The sequence below is a fragment of the Microcebus murinus genome, chromosome 5 (genome assembly GCF_040939455.1).
Source record: "Microcebus murinus isolate Inina chromosome 5, M.murinus_Inina_mat1.0, whole genome shotgun sequence".
Taxonomy (NCBI): Eukaryota; Metazoa; Chordata; class Mammalia; order Primates; family Cheirogaleidae; genus Microcebus; species Microcebus murinus.
This window is the reverse complement of record NC_134108.1, coordinates 39,270,810-39,295,945: the sequence shown is the minus strand read 5'-3', so window position 1 is coordinate 39,295,945 and position 25,136 is coordinate 39,270,810. Positions and strand designations below refer to the sequence as shown.

Below are 25,136 nucleotides of genomic sequence, written 5' to 3'. Positions count from 1 at the left end.
AAAGTCTCAGGTTACAAAATCAATGTACATAAATTAGCAGCATTTCTATACAACAATAACAGGTTGAGAGTCAAATCAAAGACTCAACACCATTCACAATAGCTACCAAAAAAAATATCTAGGAATATACTTAATCAAAGAGGTGAAAGATCTCTACAGAGAGAACTGCAAAACACTGAGGAAAGAAATTGCAGAGGACACAAAGAATCATATCATGCTCATGGATGGGTAAAATCAACATTTTCAAAATGCCCTTTAACACTCTTGAAATAATCAACTTGCCCTGGTTTGGGTGTGTTTCATGGTTTTAGCACTGAAAGTCCCATGCCCCAGGAACACCTTACAGTCCCAGGGAAAACAGACTGGTTGATCACCTGACCTAAGTGTGGTAATTTTTCTTAAAGAAAAATAAAATAAAAATAAGCTTAAAAAGCTTAAATCTTTATACACACTTTTAAAACTTTTAAAATGTGCTTGGTTAATTCCTTGATAAGCCTCATCTGAGATGTATTTAGTTTGGAGTGCAATCTTAGCACTATTATTACATTTTGCCTTTAATGACAGCAATTGAGTTAGAATCTACATAGCTTAGAATTCCCTTTTATTTATCATTCTTACTGTGCTAATAGATATACCTTTTAACCCTAGGGGAGAAAGATATCAGTTTTGTACCTCTCCTATTAAAAGACCTCTATCCTGCAGCAATGGATTAAGGCCAGGGGGGCTATTCAATTTCTTCCCTAAATTTTTTAAATGGGGGTGGTGATGGAATTTTTCTATGAATCAAGGGGCTATGAAGTACCCTAAGTCTCCAATAAAAAGCAATGAATCTATCATATATGGGGAGATAGAGAAAAGACACAGATTGCTAAGGACAGATTTACTCCCATTTCTGTGAGTCAATAATTCTGTCTCTTTTTCTGCACAGATAAAATATGCTTTGGGTTTCCATCACTTGCTACTAAAAACATACCAAATTATTCTCACATAATTATGGCCTATTTTTAAAACTATCATAATTCATATATTAACCATAATTTCAAGTTTTCAATCTTATCAGAAGCATTTTTTTTTATTTAGCTGTAAGTCAAACACAGTTTTATAAATACCCACTACACTATAATCAGGTTAAATTCATGTGGGTAGTGATCAAGAAGCTTTCTTGTTTCAGTATCTGAATCTTCTCCTGGTGATCCTAATATCTTTTGCTGAAGCAATTGCTGCTTGGCTGCTTATTGACTTTCCTGAAGCCCTGCCTGCCTGCTGTAAGGTCAGAGAACTCTTACCACCCAAAGAAATCAATGGATGGTACATTTCCTCTTCCCTCCTTCTTTCCTACCCCAAAGTAAATCTGTAGGCTCTGTTGCTTTTTAAATATGTGGTTGTACCCCTGTTCTTCATTCAGTTCTTACTGCCATAAAATTCAATACCTTGTGACTAAGCTATTGTAAGCATCTCAGCTTCCTAATTGGTATAGTCAGTATTATTTTCTATGCCTTGATTATGCAATTACCCTTGGCCTGGAAGACTCTCCCCTCTTCTCCTTTTGTCAATTCTAATGTCACAGGGGGCAGCAGAAGTACCACTACTCCTGCTCTATTATTTCTTCCTTCTCTTATCTTCCATGATGACACCAGTCTACACTGATGACCCTTTCCCTTGGACACCTGTGGCACATAATAAAACCTCTGACAATAACCCAATTAAAATAGCATATTGAAAGCAATAGCACATTGTCTGAAATAATAAAGCCAGTTGAAAATCTGTCAATTTCTTTTCATTTATTTTCTACCTTACTATATGCTACAATATGCTTAATTTATCATTTTAGGTGTATGCCCTCTTTCCCCTCCTTGAGGATAGGTTCATATTAAATATCTCCTTGCAATAATCTAGCATTGTGCTTTATTTACAAACCTGTTTCATAAATGTAAGGTAGAAAAGATTATATTTGCTTAAGAGTCAAAGAAAGTATAAAAGGTGTTCAAGTATAAATATTAAATTTAAAAACTATATTTTAATAGTCAAAAGGTGAAACAATGCAAAATTTTGATATTTTTCCAACTTTTTGATTAACTAGCATGAAGACAAAAGAGATAAAATAAAAAAAAAATAGCAACTATCCTGAAAGGGCTACTTAATTAATCACTTCAAAAAACAATTACAGTGGGAAATAATCCCCAACTTATTATTGAGTCAACAAAAAGTTAATGTCTATTAAGACTTTGAAAGATACCTGTATAGATTTACAAACTCCAAATGTGCAGAACTGTATCTGTTTGTTCTTTCCTCTTTCTTTAAGGGGATAAACAGCCAAACTAATTTGATTTTTCCAGATTTGCAAATTTTATAATGGATTGAAATCCTGAGGGAGCTAACAACAGATGGATGATTGTGTTATTCTAATTTCAACTACCTTAGGGTTTAGAAGACTGTCATTTTTAAAAAGACAATCAATTTCTCATTTCAAGAAACCTGAAAAAACATTGAATATATCTATCCAATGTTTGCTTCAAAACATTTTATATCAAAACATTTTAAGTTAAAGTAAATAGAGTGAAATATTTTAATAGAAAACCATTGTTCCACCAGCCAAAAAATACATGATAAAGGGTAGAGGATAGAAAACAATACTAGCAACAGGCTCACCATATCACAATAATAAGTAGTAAACAATCAAAAAAAGAAAAGCCACTTTTCTTTTGGCTTTATTGTAAGATTCTGTAGATAGCTGTTCAATTGGAGCCTTTAAGAAATTTACTTTCACATTCAGGGTTTATCTGCCTAGATAATACATTCAACAAAGCTGACATCTGAGATCTAACTCAGCATAATTTAGGAATGTAACAGAGGGCAGAAAATACATACACACTGAGAGCAATCAGTTTTGTTGAGTTTTTAGCTAATGTATACAACATAATTTTAATTTTAGATTATCTACAGAAAATATGGCCTCATAGAACAATGTCCCAAAGGCGGCTGTAGAAATCAGAGATTATTATACTTAAGATAAAAGAGATACCCACTTTGGTCATGTAAATCCCATGATTATCACTTCTTACTCATTTCTTCTGTTACTCCCAGACTTGATCATTACTGTATGTTTTTCATAAATTTTTAGGTTCATTCATAGAGTTATAATTTTCTTCACAAATGGTTTTCTTCAAAATCTATTCACAATTTCTGTTTTTTCCCCTCCATGCCTCAGTTTCCTCATTTTAAATATGATTATGCTTACTTTAGAGACAGTTATAGGTCTGAATGATACAATGTATATCAAGTACCTCAACATACTATCTATTTTATAAGAGGTGTTCAATAGATATAATTTCCTTCACCTACCTTAATCTTTGCTTAAGGCTATCCTTTATTTTATTCTCACTTGTTTTCATTCTTTTTTTTTTTTTGTAAAATATTAATACCTTAATGTTTTCATTCTTTTATTAACTTATTTATCCTGTTCCTAAATTTGCCTTAAATGTCCCTATGGGTAAATAATTAGGCATAGGTCATCTGTGTATTCGGAAACATCAACATATTTAGAGTTGTTACAGAAATACATTTGCGTGAATGCAGGTGCTTATATAACAGCATGTATATTTAATCAAATGTCATATTAAACATACAAAGGCATTTGAGACCCAATGGAACAACTTCAGCCAAATACAATATAGTAACTATCAAAATGGTAGTTTAAAAATATTCACTTCTACTTAGGAGTAAGAGGGAAGGTGACATTCTAGCTGAAACTTTACTGTTGAATTGGATACTCTCATGTCAGTGTCATGGGGAGAGAAACATCTATCTTGAAGGGACAATAGGAGCAAAGGTTCAGTGGAATAAATGCACAGGAGGTACTAGACAGTGACAGGTAACAAGGCTAGAAAGATAGGTTAGGCCAAATTGGAAGCACATATAACACTTTTTTCTTTTTATGGAAATATGACTTATATAGTATCTACCTTGAAGAAATAACACATATTTGAATGATGATTTCTTTAGCAAATGGAGGAGTCATATCAGTCTAACAAAGAAGAGGAGCAATTACACTTGATGATTGATTATCCTGAGTCTATGCTACTCTCTACTTATTTCACTGTCTCTTGATTCACTGCCCCTTAAGTATTGGATACTCCCCCTCAGAAAATTTCAGTTCTGCACTCCATTTCACACTTTACATGCTTACTAAAATAATCTTTGTAAGGTACAGATTAATCAAGTAAAGTTTCTGCTTATCAATCTTAAAAGGTTTACTCTATATTGACTATTAAGATAAACTCATTGACATCGTTTAGAAAGTCCTCCTCTATTCTTTTATCCATCCTTTCCTTTGGCAAATATTTACTGAAATTATTATTCTAAGTGCACAGAGTACAACCGTGGATAAAACACAAAAACTACCCTATATGAGTTTATAGGAATGTGGAGAATTAGACATTAAAATAGAAAATGAGAAAATTTAGAATGAAATGTGCTATTGGCTTTATATAACAAGCTGATGGTTTAGTAATTTTTATTTCTAGCCCATACTTTTCCTCTAAACTCCAGATTCACATATCTAGAACATACAAAGCATGTCTATTTAGATGTCTAACTACAAGTACCCAAACATAAAAGTCAGCTCCTAATCTCCTCTTCTCATATTTATTCCTCCTCCACTTTTCGTTTCAGTGTACAATCATTCCATCCTTCCAGTAGCTCAGAACATTGGCTTACAGTCATCTTTGACTACTTTCTTTCTCTCATGTCCCATATTCGATGTTACACAATCCTGTTGGCTCTATCTTTAAAATATACCCAGAATCCAAGTTTTTCTTGCCATCTCCACTACTGACATCTTCATCTGGGCCCTGACTATTTTTCACCTGTATCTTTTCAATAGCCTCTTAACTCTCTGCCTCGGCCCTTTGTCTTCCTTCAGTTTTTTCTCAACACAACAGTCACAGTGATTTTATAAAATATAAATCAGCATGTCACTCCCATGTTCAAAACCTTGCAATGACTTGCAAAACACTATCATTACCCCTTTCTCTCTAACACCAACAATTCCTGCCCTTATTCCTTTATAGCCATAGTCTCCTTCCTGGCCATCTGTTGGAACTCTTCACTTGAAAATACCCATACATCTTATCTTGCTCCCACTTCCCCTGCTGGTTTTTATTCAAAAACCACATCATCAGTTAAACTTTATGTGAACACAATTTAATACTGTAAACCCTCACCCCCAACTAGCACTTCCCAGCTCCCATCTCTGCTGTGTATTCTCTCATTTATCACCATATCTTTTGATCTACTGAATCTTTTACTTATTTTCTGTCTTCTCACCAGAAACTAAATTCCATAAGAGCAAAATTTATTCTTTTGTTCACTGCTCTGTCTCAGTGCTGAGAAAAGTATTGTTTAACAAAGGAATGTATATGTGTGTATCTGGGATGGTGGGGGGAGTTGGCAGTGTGTGAATAGTTTAGTGTTCTTGAAAAATAAATATGAGGCATGGAAAGAATGGGATGATGCCAGAGAAGAAGGGACAGGATAATGAATGTAATGTCATGAGTACCATGGTAAGAAGCTTAGACTTCATGCTGAGGACATGGTGACTTTTAAAAGCTAGAGGAATAAGTGTGTCAAATCTGCACTTCAAAGGTCATTATGAGAACAGAATAAAGATTATGATTGAAAAAAAATCAGACTCCAAGTAGAAACACCAAGCAAAAAGGCTGTCCTAATACCCAGGGTAAGAGGTGATGGTAGCCTGAACTAACAGAAGAATACTAAAAGATGGATATTATTATATTTGAACATATTAAGATGATAGAATTAAAATAATTTAGTGATTGGGAAGAAAATATAGACTTAAAAGAAAGTCAGTTATGATTCCTCGATTTCTGCCTTCGATGATCAGTGGATGACCGCACTGCCTACCAAGAGAGCTAATATAGAATGGCAGTGTATATCAATAAGGTACTATGAGGTAAAGTCACTATTGGACTTTTTTTTAAACACTAAGAAATATTTTATTATTTTTTATTGACATATAATAGCTGTTCATATTTTGGGGTACATGTGATATTTTGATACCTGTATACAATGTAATGATCAAATCAGGGTATCTCGGATATCCATCACCTCTAACATTTATCTTTTTTATGTATTGGGAACATTACAATTCTTCAGGCTATTTTGAAATATACAATAAATCATTAACAACTATAATTTTCCTAATGTACTATCATATACTAAAACTTATTCCTTCTATCTAATCGTATTTTTGTATCCCTAAGCCTACATATTTCTTCATTCCCCACCCCCGCTACTCACCACTTCCCTTCCCAGCCTCTAGGAACCACCATCCTAATTTCTATCTTCCCGAGATCTACTTTTTGGCTTACACATGTAAGTGAGAACATGTGATATCTTTCTGTACCTGGCTTGTTTCACTTAAAATAAGAACCACTAGGTCCATCTATGTTGCTGCAAATGATAAGATTTCATTTTTTATTGTTGAATAATATTCCATTGTGTATATATCGATTCATCTGCTGATGGACATTTAGCTTTAGGTTAGATTCCATAATGTGGCTGTAATAAATAGTACTGCAATAAACATGAGAGTGCAGAAATCTCATTAGTGTCTTGATTTCCATACTTTTGAATATATATACAGCAATGAGATTTCTGGATCATATGGTAGTTCTGTTTTTAGTTTTGGGGAGAAACCTCCATACCATTATCCATAATGACTATATTATTTTACATTTCCACCAATAGTGTACGAGCATTCCCCATTGTCCAGATTCTCCCTAGCATTTGTTATTTCTTATCTTTTTGATAAGAGCCATTTTAACTGGGGTGAGATAATTGCCCATTGTGCTTTTGATGTGCATTTCTCTGATGATTAGTGATGTTGGGCATTTTGTCATATACCACTTAGTCATTTGTATGTTTTCCTTAGGAAAAAAAAAGTCTATTATCCATTTTTTAATTGAACCATTTGAATTTTTTACTATTGAGTTTTCTGAGCTCTCATAATATTCCAGGTTATTAATCCCTTGTCAGATGAATGGTTTGTAAATATTTTCTTCTATTCTGTAGGTTGCCTCTTCACTTTGTTCATTGTTTCCTTGCTGCGCAGAAGTTTTTTAGCTTGATTTAATCCAATTTATCTATTTTTGCTTTTGTTGCTTGTGCTTTTAAGGTTTTACCTAAAAAATACTTGCACAGACCAATGTACTACCTAGTGTTTACCAAATGTTTCTAATAGTAGTTTAATAGTTTTAGGTCTTAAGTTTAAGTCTTTAATCTATTTTGATTTTTGTATATGGTAAAATATGGAGATGTAGTTTCATTCTTCTGCACATGAGTTTTCCCAGCACCACTTATTTAAGAGACTGTTCTTTTCTCAGTATGTGTTCTTGGTGCCATGTGTTCTTGGTTGAAAATGAGTTGGCTATAAATTCATTAATTTATTCTGGTTCTCTATTCTGCTCCATGGTATATATGTCTGTTTTTATACTAGTACCTTGCTGTTTTGTTTACTAAGGGTCTGTAGTATATGAAGGCAGGTAGTATAAAGCCTCTAGCTTTGTTCTTTTTACTCAGGATTGCTGTAACTATTTGATGGTCTTTTGTGCTTCCATATAAATATTAGGATTTGTTTTCTATTTCTGTAAAGAATGCCATTGTTATTTTAATAGGAATTGCATGTAATCTGTAAATTGCTTCGGGTAGTATTGTCATTTGAACAGTATTAATTCTTCTAATCCATGAGCATGATATATCTTTCCATTTTTTTGTGTCCTCTTCAATTTTTTCAGATTGATCACTCCTGGCATAAATAAATACTGATTTTTTGGTGTTGATTTTGTGTAATACCTTAAATTTTACTGAATTCATTTATCAGTTCTAATGGTTTTGTGGTGGAGCTTTTAGGCTTGTCTAAATATAAGATCATGTCTGTAAATAAGGATACTATGACCTCCCCCTTTCCAATTTGGATGCCCTTTATCGCTTTCTCTTATCTAACTGCTCTGGCTAGGACTTTCTACACTATGTTGAATAAAAGAGGTGAAAGGAGGCATCCTTGTCTTATTCTAAATGTTAATTGAAAGGCTTTAAATTTTTCCCCATTGAGTATGATAACAGCTATGGGTTTTTCACATATGGCCTTCATTATGTTGAGATATGATCCTTCTATAGCCAAATTTTCTAGAGTTTTTATCATGAAAGGATGTTGAATTTTACTGAATGCTTTTTCAGCATCTATTGAAAGGCTCATGATTGTCCTTGAATCTATTGATGTGATGTATGACATTTATTGATTTGCATATGTTAAACTATCCTTGCATCCCTGGGATGAATCCCACTTTATCATGGTGAATGATCTCTTAAATGCATTTTTAAGTTCAGTTTGCTAGTATTTTGTTGAGGATTTCTGCATCTATGTTCATCAGGGATGTTGGCTTGTAGTTTTCTTTTCTTGTAGCGTAAATCTTTCTTATTTCTCTTTTTATTCATATCATACTCAGTATACCTATTGAATTTTTCTCTTTTTTCCTTCTTAAAAATACTCTCTGCTAGTGCCTTAACTGGGCCCATTCATATCGAAAGCCAGAACTATTGTGGTAACTTTTAAAATGGCATCATAGCAGAGACTGCTCATTTTTATTCCAGAGATATTGACCTGTGGTTTTATTTTTTGGTTGTATACTTGTCTGATTTTGTTATTAGGGTAATGCTGGTCTCACAGAATGAGTTTGGAAGTATTCCCTATTCTATTTTCTGAAATAATTTGAGAAGAACTGGTACTAGTTTTTCTACAAATGCTCGGTAAAATTTAGCAATGAATCCATCAGGTCCTGGGCTTTTCTTTGATGGGAGACTTTTTATAACTGCTTCAATCTCATTATTTGTAATTGGTCTCTTTAGATTTTCTATTTCTTCATGGTTCAAATTCGGTAGGCTGTATGTGTTCAGGAATTAATCTATTTATTACAGGTTTAGCAGTTTGTATATAGTTATTCACAGTAATCTCTAATGATCCCTTATATGTCTGTGGTACTACCAGTTGTAATTTTTCCTTTTTCATCTCTGATCTTATTTATTTGGGTTTTATCTCTTTTTTTCTTAGTCTAGCTAAAGGTCTGTCTATTTTATCATTTCAAAAACCCAAATTTTTGGCTGGGCATGGTGGCTTACACCTATAATCCTAGCACTCTGGGAGGCTAAGACAGGAGGATTGCTTGAACTCAGGAGTTCAAGACCAGCCTGAGCAAGAGTGAAACCCCATCTCTACTAAAAATAGAAAAAATTAGCCAGGTGTGGTGGCACATGCCTATAGTCCCAGCTACTGGGAAGCTGAGGCAGGAGGATTGCTTGAGCCCAGGAGTGTGAGATTGCTATGGACTAGGCTGACTCCACTGCACTCTAGCCTGGGCAACAGAGCAAGACTCTGTCTTTAAAACAAACAAACAAACACATTTCCATTTTAATTGATCATTTATATTTTTTATTAAGTCTTGATTTTGTTAACTTCTACTTTGGTTTTTATTCTTTCTTTCTACCAATACTGGGTTTGGTTTGTTGTTGCTTTTCTAGTTCCTTGAGGTGAACCATTAGGTTGTTTATATGAAGCCTTTCTATTTTTTGGCGAGGTCATATTTCTCTGAATGTTCTTGATGCCTGTGGATATGTGATGATGACTGTGTATTGAGGGATTAGGAGTTTACTTTGGTCCATGCAGTCTGGCTTTGTTTGTGCCTGTCTTTCTTCAGAGGGCTTTTCACAGATTCTGTGCAGACTGAGTGTAGAGTTCCCTAAGCCTATGACCACTTTAGCTATCTCAGCACTAGAGGATAGACTAAGCCCAGGCTTGCCATAAATATTACCAGGACTCTAAGGTTGACACAGCTTTCTGGCCCCAGTGGACCTGGGGAAGAACCAAGGAGAATAAAGGGACTGTGTGAGAATGCTGGCCAGGGACTTGAATACAGATGGCTGTCCCAGTGGCCAGATGGTTATGTCTCCCATGAGACAGGTGAGATGAGACCCTGACTGCAGTGAGACAAGCTGCAGTTGATACTGTATCCAGCCCCTTCAGGATCTGCTGTGGGAAGGAGGATGGTGGGCCTGTTTCACTGGCTCAGAAAGGTGTGCATCATCCAGCAGGTCCCTGCACAAGCCAGGAAGTTCCTCAACTGCAACAGGAGGGGCTGTAGCTGAGACAGGGCCCCTAAGGATGTGCTGTTGGATGGAGCCTGGTGTGCCTATCAAGTTGGTTGGGACCTATCTCTCAGAAGGTTCCTGCACAGAGTGGATAGTTCCTTAACTGTATGAGGAGGGGCTGGGGCCAAGACGGGGTTCCCTTGGGGTCTTCTGTGGGACAGAGGCAGGAAATCCCAGTCTCAGCTCAGAGGAGTATGCACTGCCCAGCAAGTTCCTGCACATTTTAAATAGCTTCCTGATTCCAGTGGCGGGGGTGGGAAGGCAGAGCTGAGACTAGGCCTACTTGGGATCTGCTAGTATGCCTGTCAGGTTGGCTCAGACAGGCGTCTCCCCTGTTGAACGTGAGTTTTAGGGGTTCTCTAGCACATCCAGGTGACATTTACCTATTAGATAGCTGGAAATGTGAAAATGAAGCTTATAGTAGATCACTGAGTAGAAGATATAAATTCTGAAGTCATCAATATATGATAGGTAGGTAAGATAGTATGAGCAGATAAGATCACTAAAAGATAATGAATAAAATCAGAAGAGTAAAAGACACTGTATTAGGGAAAGACAACTTTTAGTGGATAGATAGGTGAAAGAGCTCAAGAATGACTCCCAGAGTTATAAGAAAACCCATATATTTGCAAGGAGAAGAAATTTAAGATATTTGGAACATATATAGCACCAAGTGAAATATTTTTGTGATGGGAATACTGTGCATACTTGTAATTTAATTACACATCTCCTTGAAATATTACCTATTTGCATATTGAGTATTTTTCAAACTTCAAAATGTTTAAATGTACCTGTATATTCCACTGAGGGGAAGTAGCATTCAGAAGGGCTTTCCGTGAGATGAAGCACAAATTTTTCAAGTAATTCTACTAAAGCTGTAATAAATAAGAGAATAATTAGGATATTAAAGGTCAAGAGTAATACATGACAATGCATTTTTAAATCACAGACTAGTAGATAAAAGTCATCTGAACTTTTTCGCAGTTGTTTCTAAGGGGATCCAATTCAAAATGCATACTGTTTTAGTATTCATAACAATGTTCCCAATTTAAATTAAATTTTAATAGCTTAGCAGAGAACCTATTCAATGTAAAACTGAAAAAGAATCATCTGTTATCTTTAGATCCTCTAAGGATTATTTCAGAATTTGCTAAATGATTTCAAAACAGAAAGAAAAGTATCACTAATTATGATGTAATAGCTTACTATCATTCTTCTCACATAACAGAGGAAAGAACTAGTGAACACTAAGACCAGGATCAATGTATAGCTCATGTTCCTTTCAAAACCAGGACCCATCATATGTTTGATATACTATGCAACTGATGGTATCTATTCAAGGCAACCAGACCAAAAGTAAGCTTGCCCTGTCTGGCTTAGAAATGACAAAATGATGTTCTAAGTTTCTGTTTGATAATGCCACTATGCTTGCATATATTACCCTTGAAATGGATATAACCAGGTGCATTATAATTAATATGAAATCCAGAGGGTTTTTTTTATAACTGAAAAGGAATATATGTGTAGAGTCTCTGATATTTTTTAACATATAGCAGCTAAGCTTTCGTAACCTTTCAAAATTGTACCCTGTTTATATTCAGGATGTTATCCTATATTAACTGAATGAACCCTATTTCACATTTAAGTGCATTTTATATATATAATTCTTGAAAAAAATTAGTGTTAAACATGTGAAAATTTCAAAATCAAAGAGGAATAACATGGCTTTTCAACAACTGTACATGACAAGCTATATCATTATACTTTAATAGCTTAAGATAAAAATGAAATGTTTTTATTCATTGAAAGCTTGATATGAATATAGTTCAAAGTGAAATGGATATTTAAAAAAATTAGAGCATAATAGTTAAGAGTCAGAAAAAACACCAGTATTATAGATTATCTAAGTTTATAGTTACTTGGACCGGTTCTATCTTCACATGAATAAGTACCATATTTACTAAAAATTTTCAAAGATTTTTCTTCTATGAATACATATATAAATAACTGCCCTGAGGTGAGATCTTTTAACTTCTATGTGTATATCTTTCTTTGTTTATAAATCATTTAATTTTGTCTCTTGAGATATTAATAAATTTTACAGAGATCAATGTCTTGAGGTTCAGATATAATCTTCTTGATAAGAATAATCTAAGATGCAAAATATACACTAGTAACAAAGATTAGACAGAAAATTTTACATAGAAATGTCTACTTAAAACTCTAATGTAGTTATTCTCATTTTAGCACAATCATTTTCGATATACGTTGTCTATTCAAGTAAAGTGCTTGAGTTAATGGGAAAAAACACAGCATATTGCTAAGCAATTGTTTGAATCCTATCCCTAAAATTGAGTTTAGTAGTCAGAAACATAACTAAACACAATTCAGTGAATTAAGAAAATTCTTTATCACGTCTCTTGTAGGAACTACACACAATATAATTTGAAACTTAAGAGTCACAGGGAAGCCTCACTATTTTCTGGCAAGTACTAACCTTGAAATATGAAGTTATTTTATTGGATTGGTATATTAGAGGCTAATAAACTAATTTTATACTTTATATGCAAAAAATGACCATCACTGAAGTACTTCAAGAGGTTCTGGATTTCTATTGATTCCAACATTCATTTTGCCGAGTAACTCTTAAGAATAGCACCATACATTTCCAGATATTTTGAGGGATAAGATAGAGCCATGTCATGGAACAGTGCTGAAAACTGATCCACAAATGGTAATTGAAGCCATGACTCTACTCTCATTAGTATGTCTTTCTAACTAACTGTAAGTGTAGCTGAACTACATAATTATGGAGTAGTTATTTATTTCAGTATAAACAGCAGCCTCACTCACTGTCAATTCACTGAAAATTCCATTATGTATAACTCAAGGAAATTAATTCATGTCATAAAACAATTCTTTTTTTTTTTTTTTGAGACAGAGTCTCACTTTGTTGCCCAGACTAGAGTGAGTGCCGTGGCGAAGCCTAGCTCACAGCAACCTCAAACTCCTGGGCTCACGCAATCCTACTGCCTCAGCCTCCCGAGTGGCTGGAACTACACGCATGTGCCACCAAGCCTGACTAATTTTCTCTCTCTATATATATATTAGTTGTCCAATTAATTTCTTTCTATTTATAGTAAGACGGGGTCTCGCTCTTGCTCAGGCTGGTTAAGAACTCCTGACCACGAGCAATCCGCCTGCCTCGGCCTCCCAGAGTGCTAGCATTACAGGCATGAGCCACTGCGTCTGGCCATAAAACAATTCTTAACTTTAAAAGCAATTTAACTCTAGGATATTATCATTCAGAAAGTAAACTATAGAATATTGTTTTGTCTAAAGTAGATTTAAAAATTTTAAATGACCAACCTGGAATTTCTATTAAGGATTTTAAATTATGGGCTTTCTTACCTTTAATTACATCTATTTCCTATGGTAGGAATATGCCATTTGTAGAGTATAAAACCAGAATTTATAATGTTTATATATTAAAAAGAATACAGGTTTTCTGCTAAGAAAAAACTGAATGCAGACTATTCAAGGATACTTGGGTATAGACTCTTCTTTCTCTATTGGCCTTGCCATCCGCTGTGGACTAAATGTCAACGACCCCCCCCCCCCAGCATGACAGTATCACCATTCTGGGAGGTGATTAAGTGACAAGGGCTCTGCCCTTATGAATGGAATTAGTGCCCTTATAAAAGAGGTTCCCTCTTTTTTCACATATGAAGATGCAGTAAGAAGATGCCTTCTTTGAAGGAGAAAGTAAGCCCTCACCAGACCCTGCATCTGCTGGCACCACAATCTTAGACTTCCTAGCCTCCAGAACTGTGAGAAATAAATTTCCATTGATTACAAATTACCCAAGGTATTTTGTTATAGCAGCCTGATGAACTAAGACATTAGCATAACAATATATAGTGCTAAGACCAGGACAGCTCAGTGTTTGAAAACATTCAAATTTTCTGAATTCACTCTTTGATTTAAAAAAATTATGTATCACCACTAGCATATCATCAGATCATATGACAGTTACGCTAACAGAGACCAATTTTTCTCCCAATCAATTCATCCTGCATGTAACCACCAGGTAGGTGTCTGTTCCCAGAACACTTGCTTATTCAAGACCTTATCATGGTTCTCATTTCTCTACCCCATGAACTCCACTAATGGGTTACAAGTACTTTATGCTTTTATTCCATTAAATTTTATCCACTTTTCTTACAAATTATTATAAGTATAGTCAGACCATTATTCTCAATGTTAAGTCATTTATATTCATTCTTTTTCTCTACATTTTAGAAAGAACTTTTTCATTTTATATAATTATAGATTCACAGTAAATTGCAAAGATTGTAAAGACAAAGAACTTCCTTAGCCATTCTTTTAGGGTAGGTCTGCTGGTGAAAAATTCTCAAGTTTCCTTCATATGAGAATGTGTTGATTTCCTGTTCATTACTGAATACAATTTGCAATGTGTAGAGAATTTGGGTTGACAATTCTTTGCTTTCCCCACTTGAATAATGCCATGTAACTTCTTTCTGTCCTCAAACTTTTCTGATAAGAAACTCCCTGTCATTTTCATTTGTGTTGCTTATCCCCTAACAAGCATCCTCTGTCTCTCTCTCTCCTTTTAAGAGCCTTTCTCTTGGTCTTTAGTTTATGGAAGTCTGACTATACTGTGTCTGAGTGTGAGTTTTTTGGGGAGGGTTTCCTGTTTAGAATTTGACTCAGCTTCTTAAATTCCCAGGTTTAGGTCTTTTGCCAAATTCAGAAGTTTTCAGCCATCATTTCTTCAAATACTTTTGTAGCCCAACCTCTCTAAGAATCTGATGATAAAAATGTTAGATTTTTTGTTGAAGCCCTGTCCCTACAGCCACCCCTGTTTCCTCTGTTATTTATACTGGGTGATTTTCATTGTAGTATCTTCAAGTTCACTTATCTTTTCTCTGTTCCCTCCATTCTATTGTTGAACCCATCTATTGAGTTTATTTTTGTTATTGCATTTTTCAGTTCTAAAATTTCCTTTGGGTTTTCTTTACATCCTATTTTTTATTTGCCAACGCTTTATATTTTTTAATGTTTCATGTGTGAAACAGGTATATGCGTAGAGGAAGGAAGGGAAGAAAGAATTGTGGCCTTGTTATCATTATATGGTGGTCCTGGTTCTGTATTAGGCTTCCTCTGATACCACCCTAGCAGTGAGAGGCAGGGGTGCCTTATTATAGCTAAGTGAAGATTGAAGGACAGGTTGTACCCTGAGCCTTTATGGAAGGGTTTTCTGTGTGTATCTGGCTGGAGCAAAGTGGTCACATTTTAGAAGTTTTCTGTCTTGCTAAGCAGCCCTTTTCCTGGTCCTTTGGCTAAAGAAAATAGGTTCTTATTGCCACCCTGCTTCCCTGCACCTGTTGGCATTCTTAATAACTCAATCTAGAATATCCGAAACACAAAGAAAACCCAGGGAGCTCACCTCTAGCTCCCAAGAACCCTAGCCAGTTTGTATTCTTTCATTCTTCCAGAGCTATCTTATGTTTTATATACAATATTGAGTGGTTGTTAACTGTAGATACTAGGAGGGATAAGAAAAGAACATCTGCATCTTAAAAAAGTAGAAGTTATCATTATACCTCTTTAAAATGATTCTATTATGTAGGCCCTTTAAATGCTGGATGTAAATTCCAGCATATAATTCAGACCACCACACACAATTTTTACTTTTTTTATTCTTAGCTTCTTTGAAGTTACCCTTTATTCTTAATATTGTTCACTATGAAACTGGTACTGAGTCTTGGAGAATTATCTGATTGCATCAAGTACATTTGCTTTATAGCCCTTAAGTAGATATTAGGTAAATTTAAGTTCATGGATATGCAACATCTTTAAGGATATTATTTAAATATAATATGACAGAATAATTAGGAATTGTGCTGAATTTCTCTTTCCCATGCTAGGCTATGCCAAGAAGGGGGAATATTAAAAAGTTGCTTTGGTAACAGAATCACATGATGTGCAGGTGCCATTGGGAGAATGCCCTTGAGGATGGACCCATGGCGATATATGACAATGTTCACAAAAGTGAATGGAAGGGAGAACAAAGGAATTGATCTATGGTGTTAGTCCTCTAGCATCAGCTATTGTGTATCCTCCATCCTCCTTTTATGCTTCAGGCATTCGTTCTCATAATCACTCCAGCCTCTCCTGCTTTCCTTAATGAACTTTAATGTCTTTGTTTCTATTTATACTAAGCAGTCTGTACCTCAGCTATATGCTTCTTATCTTTCAAATGATTTAGTGCTTTGATATTATCAGATAAACTAAAGATTTTGGTCTCTTTATGATGTATTCAAAGTGAAATGTGATAGTTGTCACTAGCTAAGACCCCAGGGAGTCAACTGAGATAACCAAGGCATTATAAGGAATCATATCCATAGAATCAATGAGTAGATTTTAAAATTAAATTGTTGAAATATGTTTAACAGAAAAAGCCATACAGTCCCTGACTTATGATGGTTCGACTTATGATTTTTCAACTTTATGATGGTTCAAAAGCCATATGCATTCAGAAGGAAGCATACTTTGAGTACTCAATACAATCATTCTGTTTTTCACTTTTGATATAGTATTTAATAAATTACATGACATATTCAACACTTTTTTATAAAATAGGTTTTGCGTTAGATGATTTTGCCCAACTACAGGCAAATATAGGCAAATATTCTAAGTACATTTAAAATAGGATAGGGATGTTCAGTAGGTGAGGTGTATTAAATGCATTTTCAACTTAGGATGGGTTTACTGGGATGACCCCATTATAAGATGAGGAGTATCTGTGCAATATTGTATTGAGTGAAATTACAAATAAAGAAAAAAAAAATAGTAGGAGCTGAGCACAGTGTCTCATGTCTGTAATCCTAGCACTTTGAGAGGCTGAGGCAGGAGAATCGCTTCAGGCCAGGAGTTCAAAACCAGTGTGGGCAACACAGTGAGATCCCATCTCTACAAAAAAATTTTAAATAGGGTTGGCACATTTTGGTTAAACATAAAAACAATGATAACCTCTATAGGATAAATTATAGTAAATTTGAGTTCTTCATTTTGCTTATTTGTAATTTCTAATTTTCATACAATGAATAGCAGGCCAGTTGCTGAATGATGAATATTTGAATTAAAGTAGTGCCAAAGGATAAGAATGAAAAAGAACAAATTAAAGATATATTTAGGAATAAAATCTATAAGGCCTGTCACTGAGAGAATAAGAGTCATTCAGGATTAAAAGGGAGAAGCCAAGGAGTACTAGGTTTCTCCTTTTAATGACTGGGCAGATGCTATTCATAACAATCAGAAAAGAGAATGCAACAGGAAGAATATACTTTACATTCTCCATGGAATCTCATACAGAAAAAATCTAAAATTTGGTAGACAGCATTAAAATTTAACAAACAGAATGGATTAAAATGTAAACAAAGGAGCCCAGGTGCGGTGGCTCACACCTGTAATCCTAGCACTCTGGGAGGTCGAGGTGGGAGGATCGCTCAAGGTCAGGAGTTTGAAACCAGCCTGAGCAAGAGTGAGACCCCATCTCTACTAAAAATAGAAAGAAATTAAGTGGCCAACTAAAAATATATAAAAAAAATTAGCCGGGCATGGAGGTGCATACCTGTAGTCCCAGCTACTCGGGAGGCTGAGGCAGAAGGATTGCTTGAGCCCAGGAGTTTGAGGTTGCCGTGAGCTAGGCTGATGCCATGGCACTCTAGCCCAGGCAACAAAGTGAGACTTTGTCTCAAAAAAAAAAAAAAAAAAAATATATATATATATATATATATTTAAACAAAGGAGAAAATATGATTAAATTTTTTGAGCAAAATAAGAAGCTTAAATATAGCCAAAAGTAAATGAGAAATACAAAAACATATGGATTTTTTAAAGAGGACTTACTGTTTTTATCTTGAGTAATTATGGAGAGCCATCTAATGTGCATTGCTAGAGATTACATTTTGCCCCTAACACCATTTTCCATCAAAAGAAACTAGAACCCCTTGGGAAACAATAGGAAAAATTATTCCAGAAGACCTCAATGTTGTCACTAAGTTAAAATTCTTTCATTGGTAAACAGAAAAGAAAGTTCAAAAGGACAAGGGGACAAACTGAAAGAAAAAGCTCTTAGTATCCAAGTCATTAAAATTTAAGCATTTGAAAGATAAACATGGAGCCTTCAAAAAATTTGCAGAAAAATGGAATTAAAAGATAAGAATAAAAAATATTTTATAAATAAATAAAACTTTATTTCTCAACATAAGCTCCAGCAAGTTCAGGACACTTTTGTAAGCAATGATTCCAGTCATTTAGTCAATCCCAAAAGAACTTAGAGTTATGGAAACTTGACCATATTAATGTACTTTTTTATATTATTAACTGAAAAAAATGGATGCTCTTTACAGATTTTAAGATTAGGAAACAGAAAAAAGTCAGAAAGAGCTAAGTCAGGACTATATAAGGTGGTTGCCTAATGATTTTCCACAGATACTCTCACAAAATTGCCCTTGTTTGATAAGAGGAATGAGTAGGAACATTGTCGTGGTAGAGAAGGGCTCTCTGAGGAAGCATTCCTAGGTGTTTTTCTAACACTTTGATTAACTTTCTAAAAACATAGATGCTGTTATTATTTGACCCTCCAGAAAGTCAACAAGCAAAATTCCTTGAGCATCCCAAAAAACTGTTGCCATGACCTTTGCTTTTGACCAGTCCACTTATGCTTTGACTAGAACTTGGTAGCCATTGCTTTGTCTTTTGGATCATTCTGGTAAAGCCATGTTTCATCTCCTGTTACATTTCTTCAAAGAAATGCTTCAGGATCTTAATGACCTCACTTGTTTAAAATTTCCAGTGAAAGCTCTGTTCTTTGCTACTAATCTAGGCACAAGGGTTCTGACAACCATTGAGTGAAAAGTTTGCTCAACTTTAGTTTTTCAGTCAGAATTGTGTATGCTGAACCAATTGAGATGTTTATGGTGCTGGCTGTTGTTTCTGATGTTAATCATAGGTCCTCTTCAATTAGGGCATGGACAAGATGAATTTTTTTCATTGAAAATTGATGTGGATGGTTTGCCACTAAAGGCTTCATCTTCAACAATTTCTCATTTTTTCTTAAAATGAGTTATCCATTTGTAAACTGCTGATTTCTTTGGGACATTTTCCCCATAAACCCTTTGTAAAGCACCAGTGATTTCCCCATTCTTACACCCATGCTTCATAAATTTGGTGTTTGTTCTTGCTTCAATTTTAGTAGAATTAATGTTGCTCTGATGGGGGCTGTTTTTAAACTGATGTCTTATCCTTCTTAGTATCTTAAACTAGGTCCTATTCAGATTCGTTATAACTAGTTAGTACAAGTTTATTTTCATGCAAAAAACTTTTGGAAACCATTTATTTTTTCATAATACACATTTTCCATAAACTTTTTAAAGATCCTTTGTACTTATACAAAATATATTATAGTTATAAAGTATACCACAGTTCCCAATATTGTCTGTCAGAAATACTGAACATTCATATAGTGACCAATTTAAATTATATGAATCTTACATTAGAATTTTGTTTATGAACTAAATTATCAATTAGTGAAAGAAATAGGAATATACTTATAATTTTAAACTGTAAATTTAATATTAGGTCACTAATAAAAGATTAAATACTTATTAGAAAATAATATGAAAAATATAGAGGTTTATTATTATAGAGAGTTGACTTTAGAAAGACAAAAGATTAAGAAATATTAAATCTGGAATTGATTATAGACTCTATTATTTATAAATAGGTTGACATAAAAAGGTTGGGTTAGTAAAATTCAGGGAAAATCTAGAGGTTAATCAGATCTACAGGGGCCTTTGTGATAATACAATAAGAAAAAGAAAGTAGAAACTGGTATGATTTGTACTCTAATTGTAAGTGCACCACAAGGTCCACTCAGACTATAACACTAGGATAGTTAAACGGAAGCCATTTTTCTTCCAGTATGCTTTTGGTTTGCTCTAATTTAAAAGTTCAGAATTGACCTGCTATGGTTGCTTAGTAAGCAGGCAGGTACAAGATTAGAAACGACCTTGAGGAAAAACAGATCAAGAGTCCAGAATAGGCCAACGGCAGACTGCTGATAACAAGATGCACCAGAGGACCTACCGTTTGCAAATAACCATCAAGCAAATCATAATGACTTGCATAAAGTTTGCTTTCTGCCACCAACCCTCTTTACCTATTCCCTTTATAAGCTGTTACATAGAGGACACAAGATGGCCGTTGAGACAATAGTCTGCCATCTCCTCAGACCACCTTTCCTTTATCAACAACTTGCCTCTCGTGTCTAGTTCTCAGGTGGCCAGCAGCCAAACCAGCATCTGGCAACATAATGTGCAAAGAGTGAGGTAGTTCAAGAACATATTTGAAATTCAACCTAATGGAGCAGATTGCCCAACTGTGTTCTCTCCCAATGTTGAATGAAAAAAATCACATGCAAATGAAGGAAAATATTTAGCATTTTAGCAGACATGTTCTAGTTAGTTAGTTCTGTCTTAGGGAAAAAGTGTGAGATATTATTGAGAGGTGGTAGAAGAGGAGACTCAAACCAAAAATAAGGACATGAAAGAGAAAAATCTGACTTATATTTTCAAAGATCGCCTTATTTCCGAAAGCTTAAGAGAAGCTCTAGGTCATGTAAACTATTGCTTCTCCCAGTGAGTGAGTGCAGAAATATGTAATGAAGTGTACACTGACACTGTCTACTCTTACCTGTTTTTTTCATAAGCTTAAGGCCTAGAAGGAAAACTCCAGAAGTATCAGTATAAATAAAGTTGGAAATTTTCTCCTCTGGTAGTTCAGGAAGACTATTAATGAATTGTTTTCCCTCTCTTCACTATTAACCACAAAGGACAGTAGCTGCTGCTCACAGGGGGGAGCAAAATAGTAAGTCACCAAGTAGATTCTCAATAAATTCTTGTCAACTGCATTTCCTTTTGTCTTCTCTCAGATTTAGAATTTTTGTACTTATAGAGAAATTAAGACTGATTCATTCATTCATTATATTTATGAAAAAATTATTAATAAATATACATAGTGTTTATTGTATGGTGTGGAACATTATACAAGAGTCTTAAGGAGAAACTGTAACTGGCTACATAAACAAATTTCAATGACCCCTACATGATTGTTATAATCCTGTCCCTTAACTAATACTAGACTTTTAAAAATTGTTTCCCAGAAATGGTGGATTTTCTGCAAGACAAATGAGCAGAAGGTCCTTGGGTAGACTTTCTGATGCCAAGATTCACCATTCCCAACAGCCTGTCCCCAATGCATATAGCCCCTTACTTACACCACGACCTGTCCCAAGACACAGGCCTCTCCTTTCAAAGCCCATTATCTCCATTAGTTGGAAAGATGGATTTGAGGCAGCTTCTCCAGTTCTCCCAACAAGATGTCTGTCCTATTAAAAATTCCTTTCTTCCTTGGCAATTCATGTCTCAATAATTGGATCTTTGTGTGATAAGCAATTGGACCTAAGCCAAAACCCCCTGTGGTTTCGACAACAAAACTACATAATAGGTGATGATAACTTAAAAACCTTTAGTTCTTCATAACTGGATATTGCTCATATTTAAAGCCCAAGTTGAGCCAGATCACAGAACCAGACTGTATGGGTATGAGCACGTGCATGTGTGCATACACACATAACCAAGCATGGCTCTTTCTCAAAACATAAATTTGTTTAGCATTTTTGCATTGAGCATACCCTCAAAATTAGTTCAACTCAGGTTACAGATAGGAAACAAATGTATTATAAGATATTGGATATTGAATTTGTACTATAATCTATCTAAATCAGTGTTATGCTTACTTGTATTTATTTAATAAATGTTGTTTGTGTCCCATGTGCAAAACATTAAGCACAAAAGAGGAGGTATACAGAGGTAATATAGCAAAGCAATACAGAGCATAGCCTTTTAGCATTGGGTTGCCTGGGTTTATGTTTTGGCCCTCCTACTGTGACCTGGGCTAGTTACCTAAAATTTCTGGGCCTCAGTTTCCTTATCTATAAAACATAGACTGTCTTAAAAGGTTGCTATGAAAAGTAACTGAGTTTTCCATTAGCAACTAGATCATGCCTTACAGAGTCAGTCAGATCCATTATTGAAATTACTATTGGAGTAAAGGGAAAAATTCCTCTTTACTTTTGGAAGGTTCACTAAAAAAGCAACTCACAATAAAGCAGATTAATAAGAGAAAAGTTGTCCAGAGATACTTTAACGTATATACAAAGGAACTCTCAAAAGTGAAGATTCAACTCCCCAACAAGGTTCACAAGCTATATCCCTTTCTGGTAAAATGGGTTATGGGAGGAGGGAAAAGAGGAATTCTATTCAAGGGCAACAAATGATTACTAGGGAGGATGAATGGAAGGGGAACAAAGATTAACTGGTAAATAGTCCCCTTTGGAATTTAAATGATTCTGAGACTGGACATTACCTAGGAGAGTCTGTTGAGGTGTGGTCACATTGCTGGTCTTAGAGAGGAAGGAGAAGAAAAGAACAATTGCTCTCTTAGGTGAGTCTGGATCTCAGGCAGATGAAGAAACTTTGATGATTTGGGGAGAGTCAATGGTGGGGTTGTGGGGAAGGTCAGAGAGACTTTAAGGCTTCTTCAATCAGTCTAGCATTTCAAAATGTGATATTTTGGGGTACAATATTTCTAATTTCCTTTAGTAGCTTGCAGTCTAATGGTGGACACAACACAAAGGTAATGAAGCATTCTGGTCAAGACTTATGGGAAGTACCCAAATACCAAGATTCCAAACAGAATACAGCTTGAATAGTAAAGTTCTACTTGCCTGTCCTGTTTCAAAGGCATGTATAATGGTTAAACAGGTGATATATCTCTTTTGTCGTATCACCACACCTGTTGGGCAGGGATAAACTCAGAACTACACATTTACTTATTGTGTTTAAACTAAACATCGTTCCAAGCTGCTTTTTTTTTTTTTTTTGAGACAGAGTCTCACTTTGTTGCCCAGGCTAGAGTGAGTGCCGTGGCGTCAGCCTAGCTCACAGCAACCTCAAACTCCTGGGCTCGAGTGATCCTTCTGCCTCAGCCTCCCGGGTAGCTGGGACTACAGGCATGCGCCACCATGCCCGGCTAATTTTTTATATATATATATCAGTTGGCCAATTAATTTCTTTCTATTTATAGTAGAGACGGGGTCTCGCTCAGGCTGGTTTTGAACTCCTGACCTTGAGCAATCCGCCCGCCTCGGCCTCCCAAGAGCTAGGATTACAGGCGTGAGCCACAGCGCCCGGCCCCAAGCTGCTTTTTAAATTTGTTCTGTACCTTTTCTTATGTGCAAAACCCACTGATATAGTCTATTTTAAATATTCTCTATTATGCAAACAATGGTAAATGTATAATTATATATTTTATAAATATTTGGGGAAACAAAACATAGTTTAACTGTTCAGTTTATACTCAAACATGGAAGAATAATGTTTGATTTCTTGCATATATATATATATATGATTATATATCATTCCTGGAAAATATAAGTTCTCCAACAATCAGCAAAATACAAACTTCTTCCCCCCCATACCCCATTTTTAATTTTATCGAACATGAAACAAAGATGAAAACCATAAAACATGGCTGAAACATGGCTTTTAAATTATGCCTTTCAGGAAATCTAGCTTATAATGACATTAGAACCTTTTTCTTAGAGCTTCTTTCTATTTCATTCAAAATAACTAATGTTAATTTAAAATAAATTTCAGAAAACGAAAGCATATGTAAATATTTGAATATAAATAAATGTGCTTGCTCATATTAAGAATATAGCTGGTTCCCTTAAAATAAAATTTCCTTAGGGATCACTAAATTTGTTAGGTAGACAGCTAGGGATTCTAGGTCTCCTAGGGACAAAAGTGGGTACTGTTGCCTTGGTGCAACTGCCCCACCTAAGAAGAACAAGGGGGGGGCCCAGGCCCCTATCTTGATCCAGAACCCTATCTTGGTCTAGCCCCACCCTAATCCTCTCCCAAGGGACTGCCATACCTGGGGGAAGAGGGAATACCCTACAAATCAGCCAATCATAACTTAGCATGCCAGCTGCAAAAGAATGCAGAGGACTCTAGCCCACAGGCCAAACAACACAAGTACCATAGAGTTCAGAAATTGACCTGAAACAACCCACGTGTGTAGTTAAGACTCAGGTCATGCAACTCTCAAATGTCCAAAGTGTTCATGGTGACATCTGAGCTACTAGAGAGGTCCCAATCCAGGCACCATAAAACAAGATGTAGACCATAATCAGGCTCCTTTTTGCGCCCTTTCTTTTGCTCTCCTCCCTTTGCTGCGACAATGGATCCAGTCGTCATCTGTGGCATATGTATCACACTCTGTGAACCTATATCTTGCTCTTGCCCTATAATTCTATCTTTCTCTCCTCCATAAACGTCATTTTTGTGCTTGCCTTACTTTGGTGTGTCTGGTCATTCTTCGGCCATGAGCACATTAAGAACTGACATTTCAGACTGAAACCTGACAAACTGATTTGGATGAACATGGCTGTGTTGCAAAATAATTATGTCTATTAAAAAATTCAATAAAATTTCTAAAAAATATAGCAATATGGTATATTCAGATGAAAATGGTAAAACCAAGCAAACTACTGCCTAGGGTAGGCAAAGGTAGATTAGTGCTCCAGTTGTGCTTACCAAGACCATTTTGACAGTTCAAAAAAAGCTTAGTAGGCCGGGCGCGGTGGCTCACGCCTGTAATCCTAGCACTCTGGGAGGCCGAGGCGGGTGGATTGCTCGAGGTCAGGAGTTCAAAACCAGCCTGAGCAAGACCCCGTCTCTACCAAAATATAGAAAGAAATT

At 35.3% G+C, this 25,136-nt stretch overlaps 1 protein-coding gene across 1 annotated transcript in view; it reads right to left on the bottom strand.

Moving 5' to 3' along the window:
* The window catches only part of TBC1D32 (TBC1 domain family member 32), a 208,319-nt gene that overhangs the window by 39,866 nt on the left and 143,317 nt on the right, over positions 1-25,136 (bottom strand). Inside the window, exon 28 of the mRNA XM_012739115.3 lies at positions 11,013-11,096. Within this exon, the coding sequence (XP_012594569.2) occupies positions 11,013-11,096 (84 nt within the window). The remainder of the gene's footprint in view (positions 1-11,012; positions 11,097-25,136) is intronic.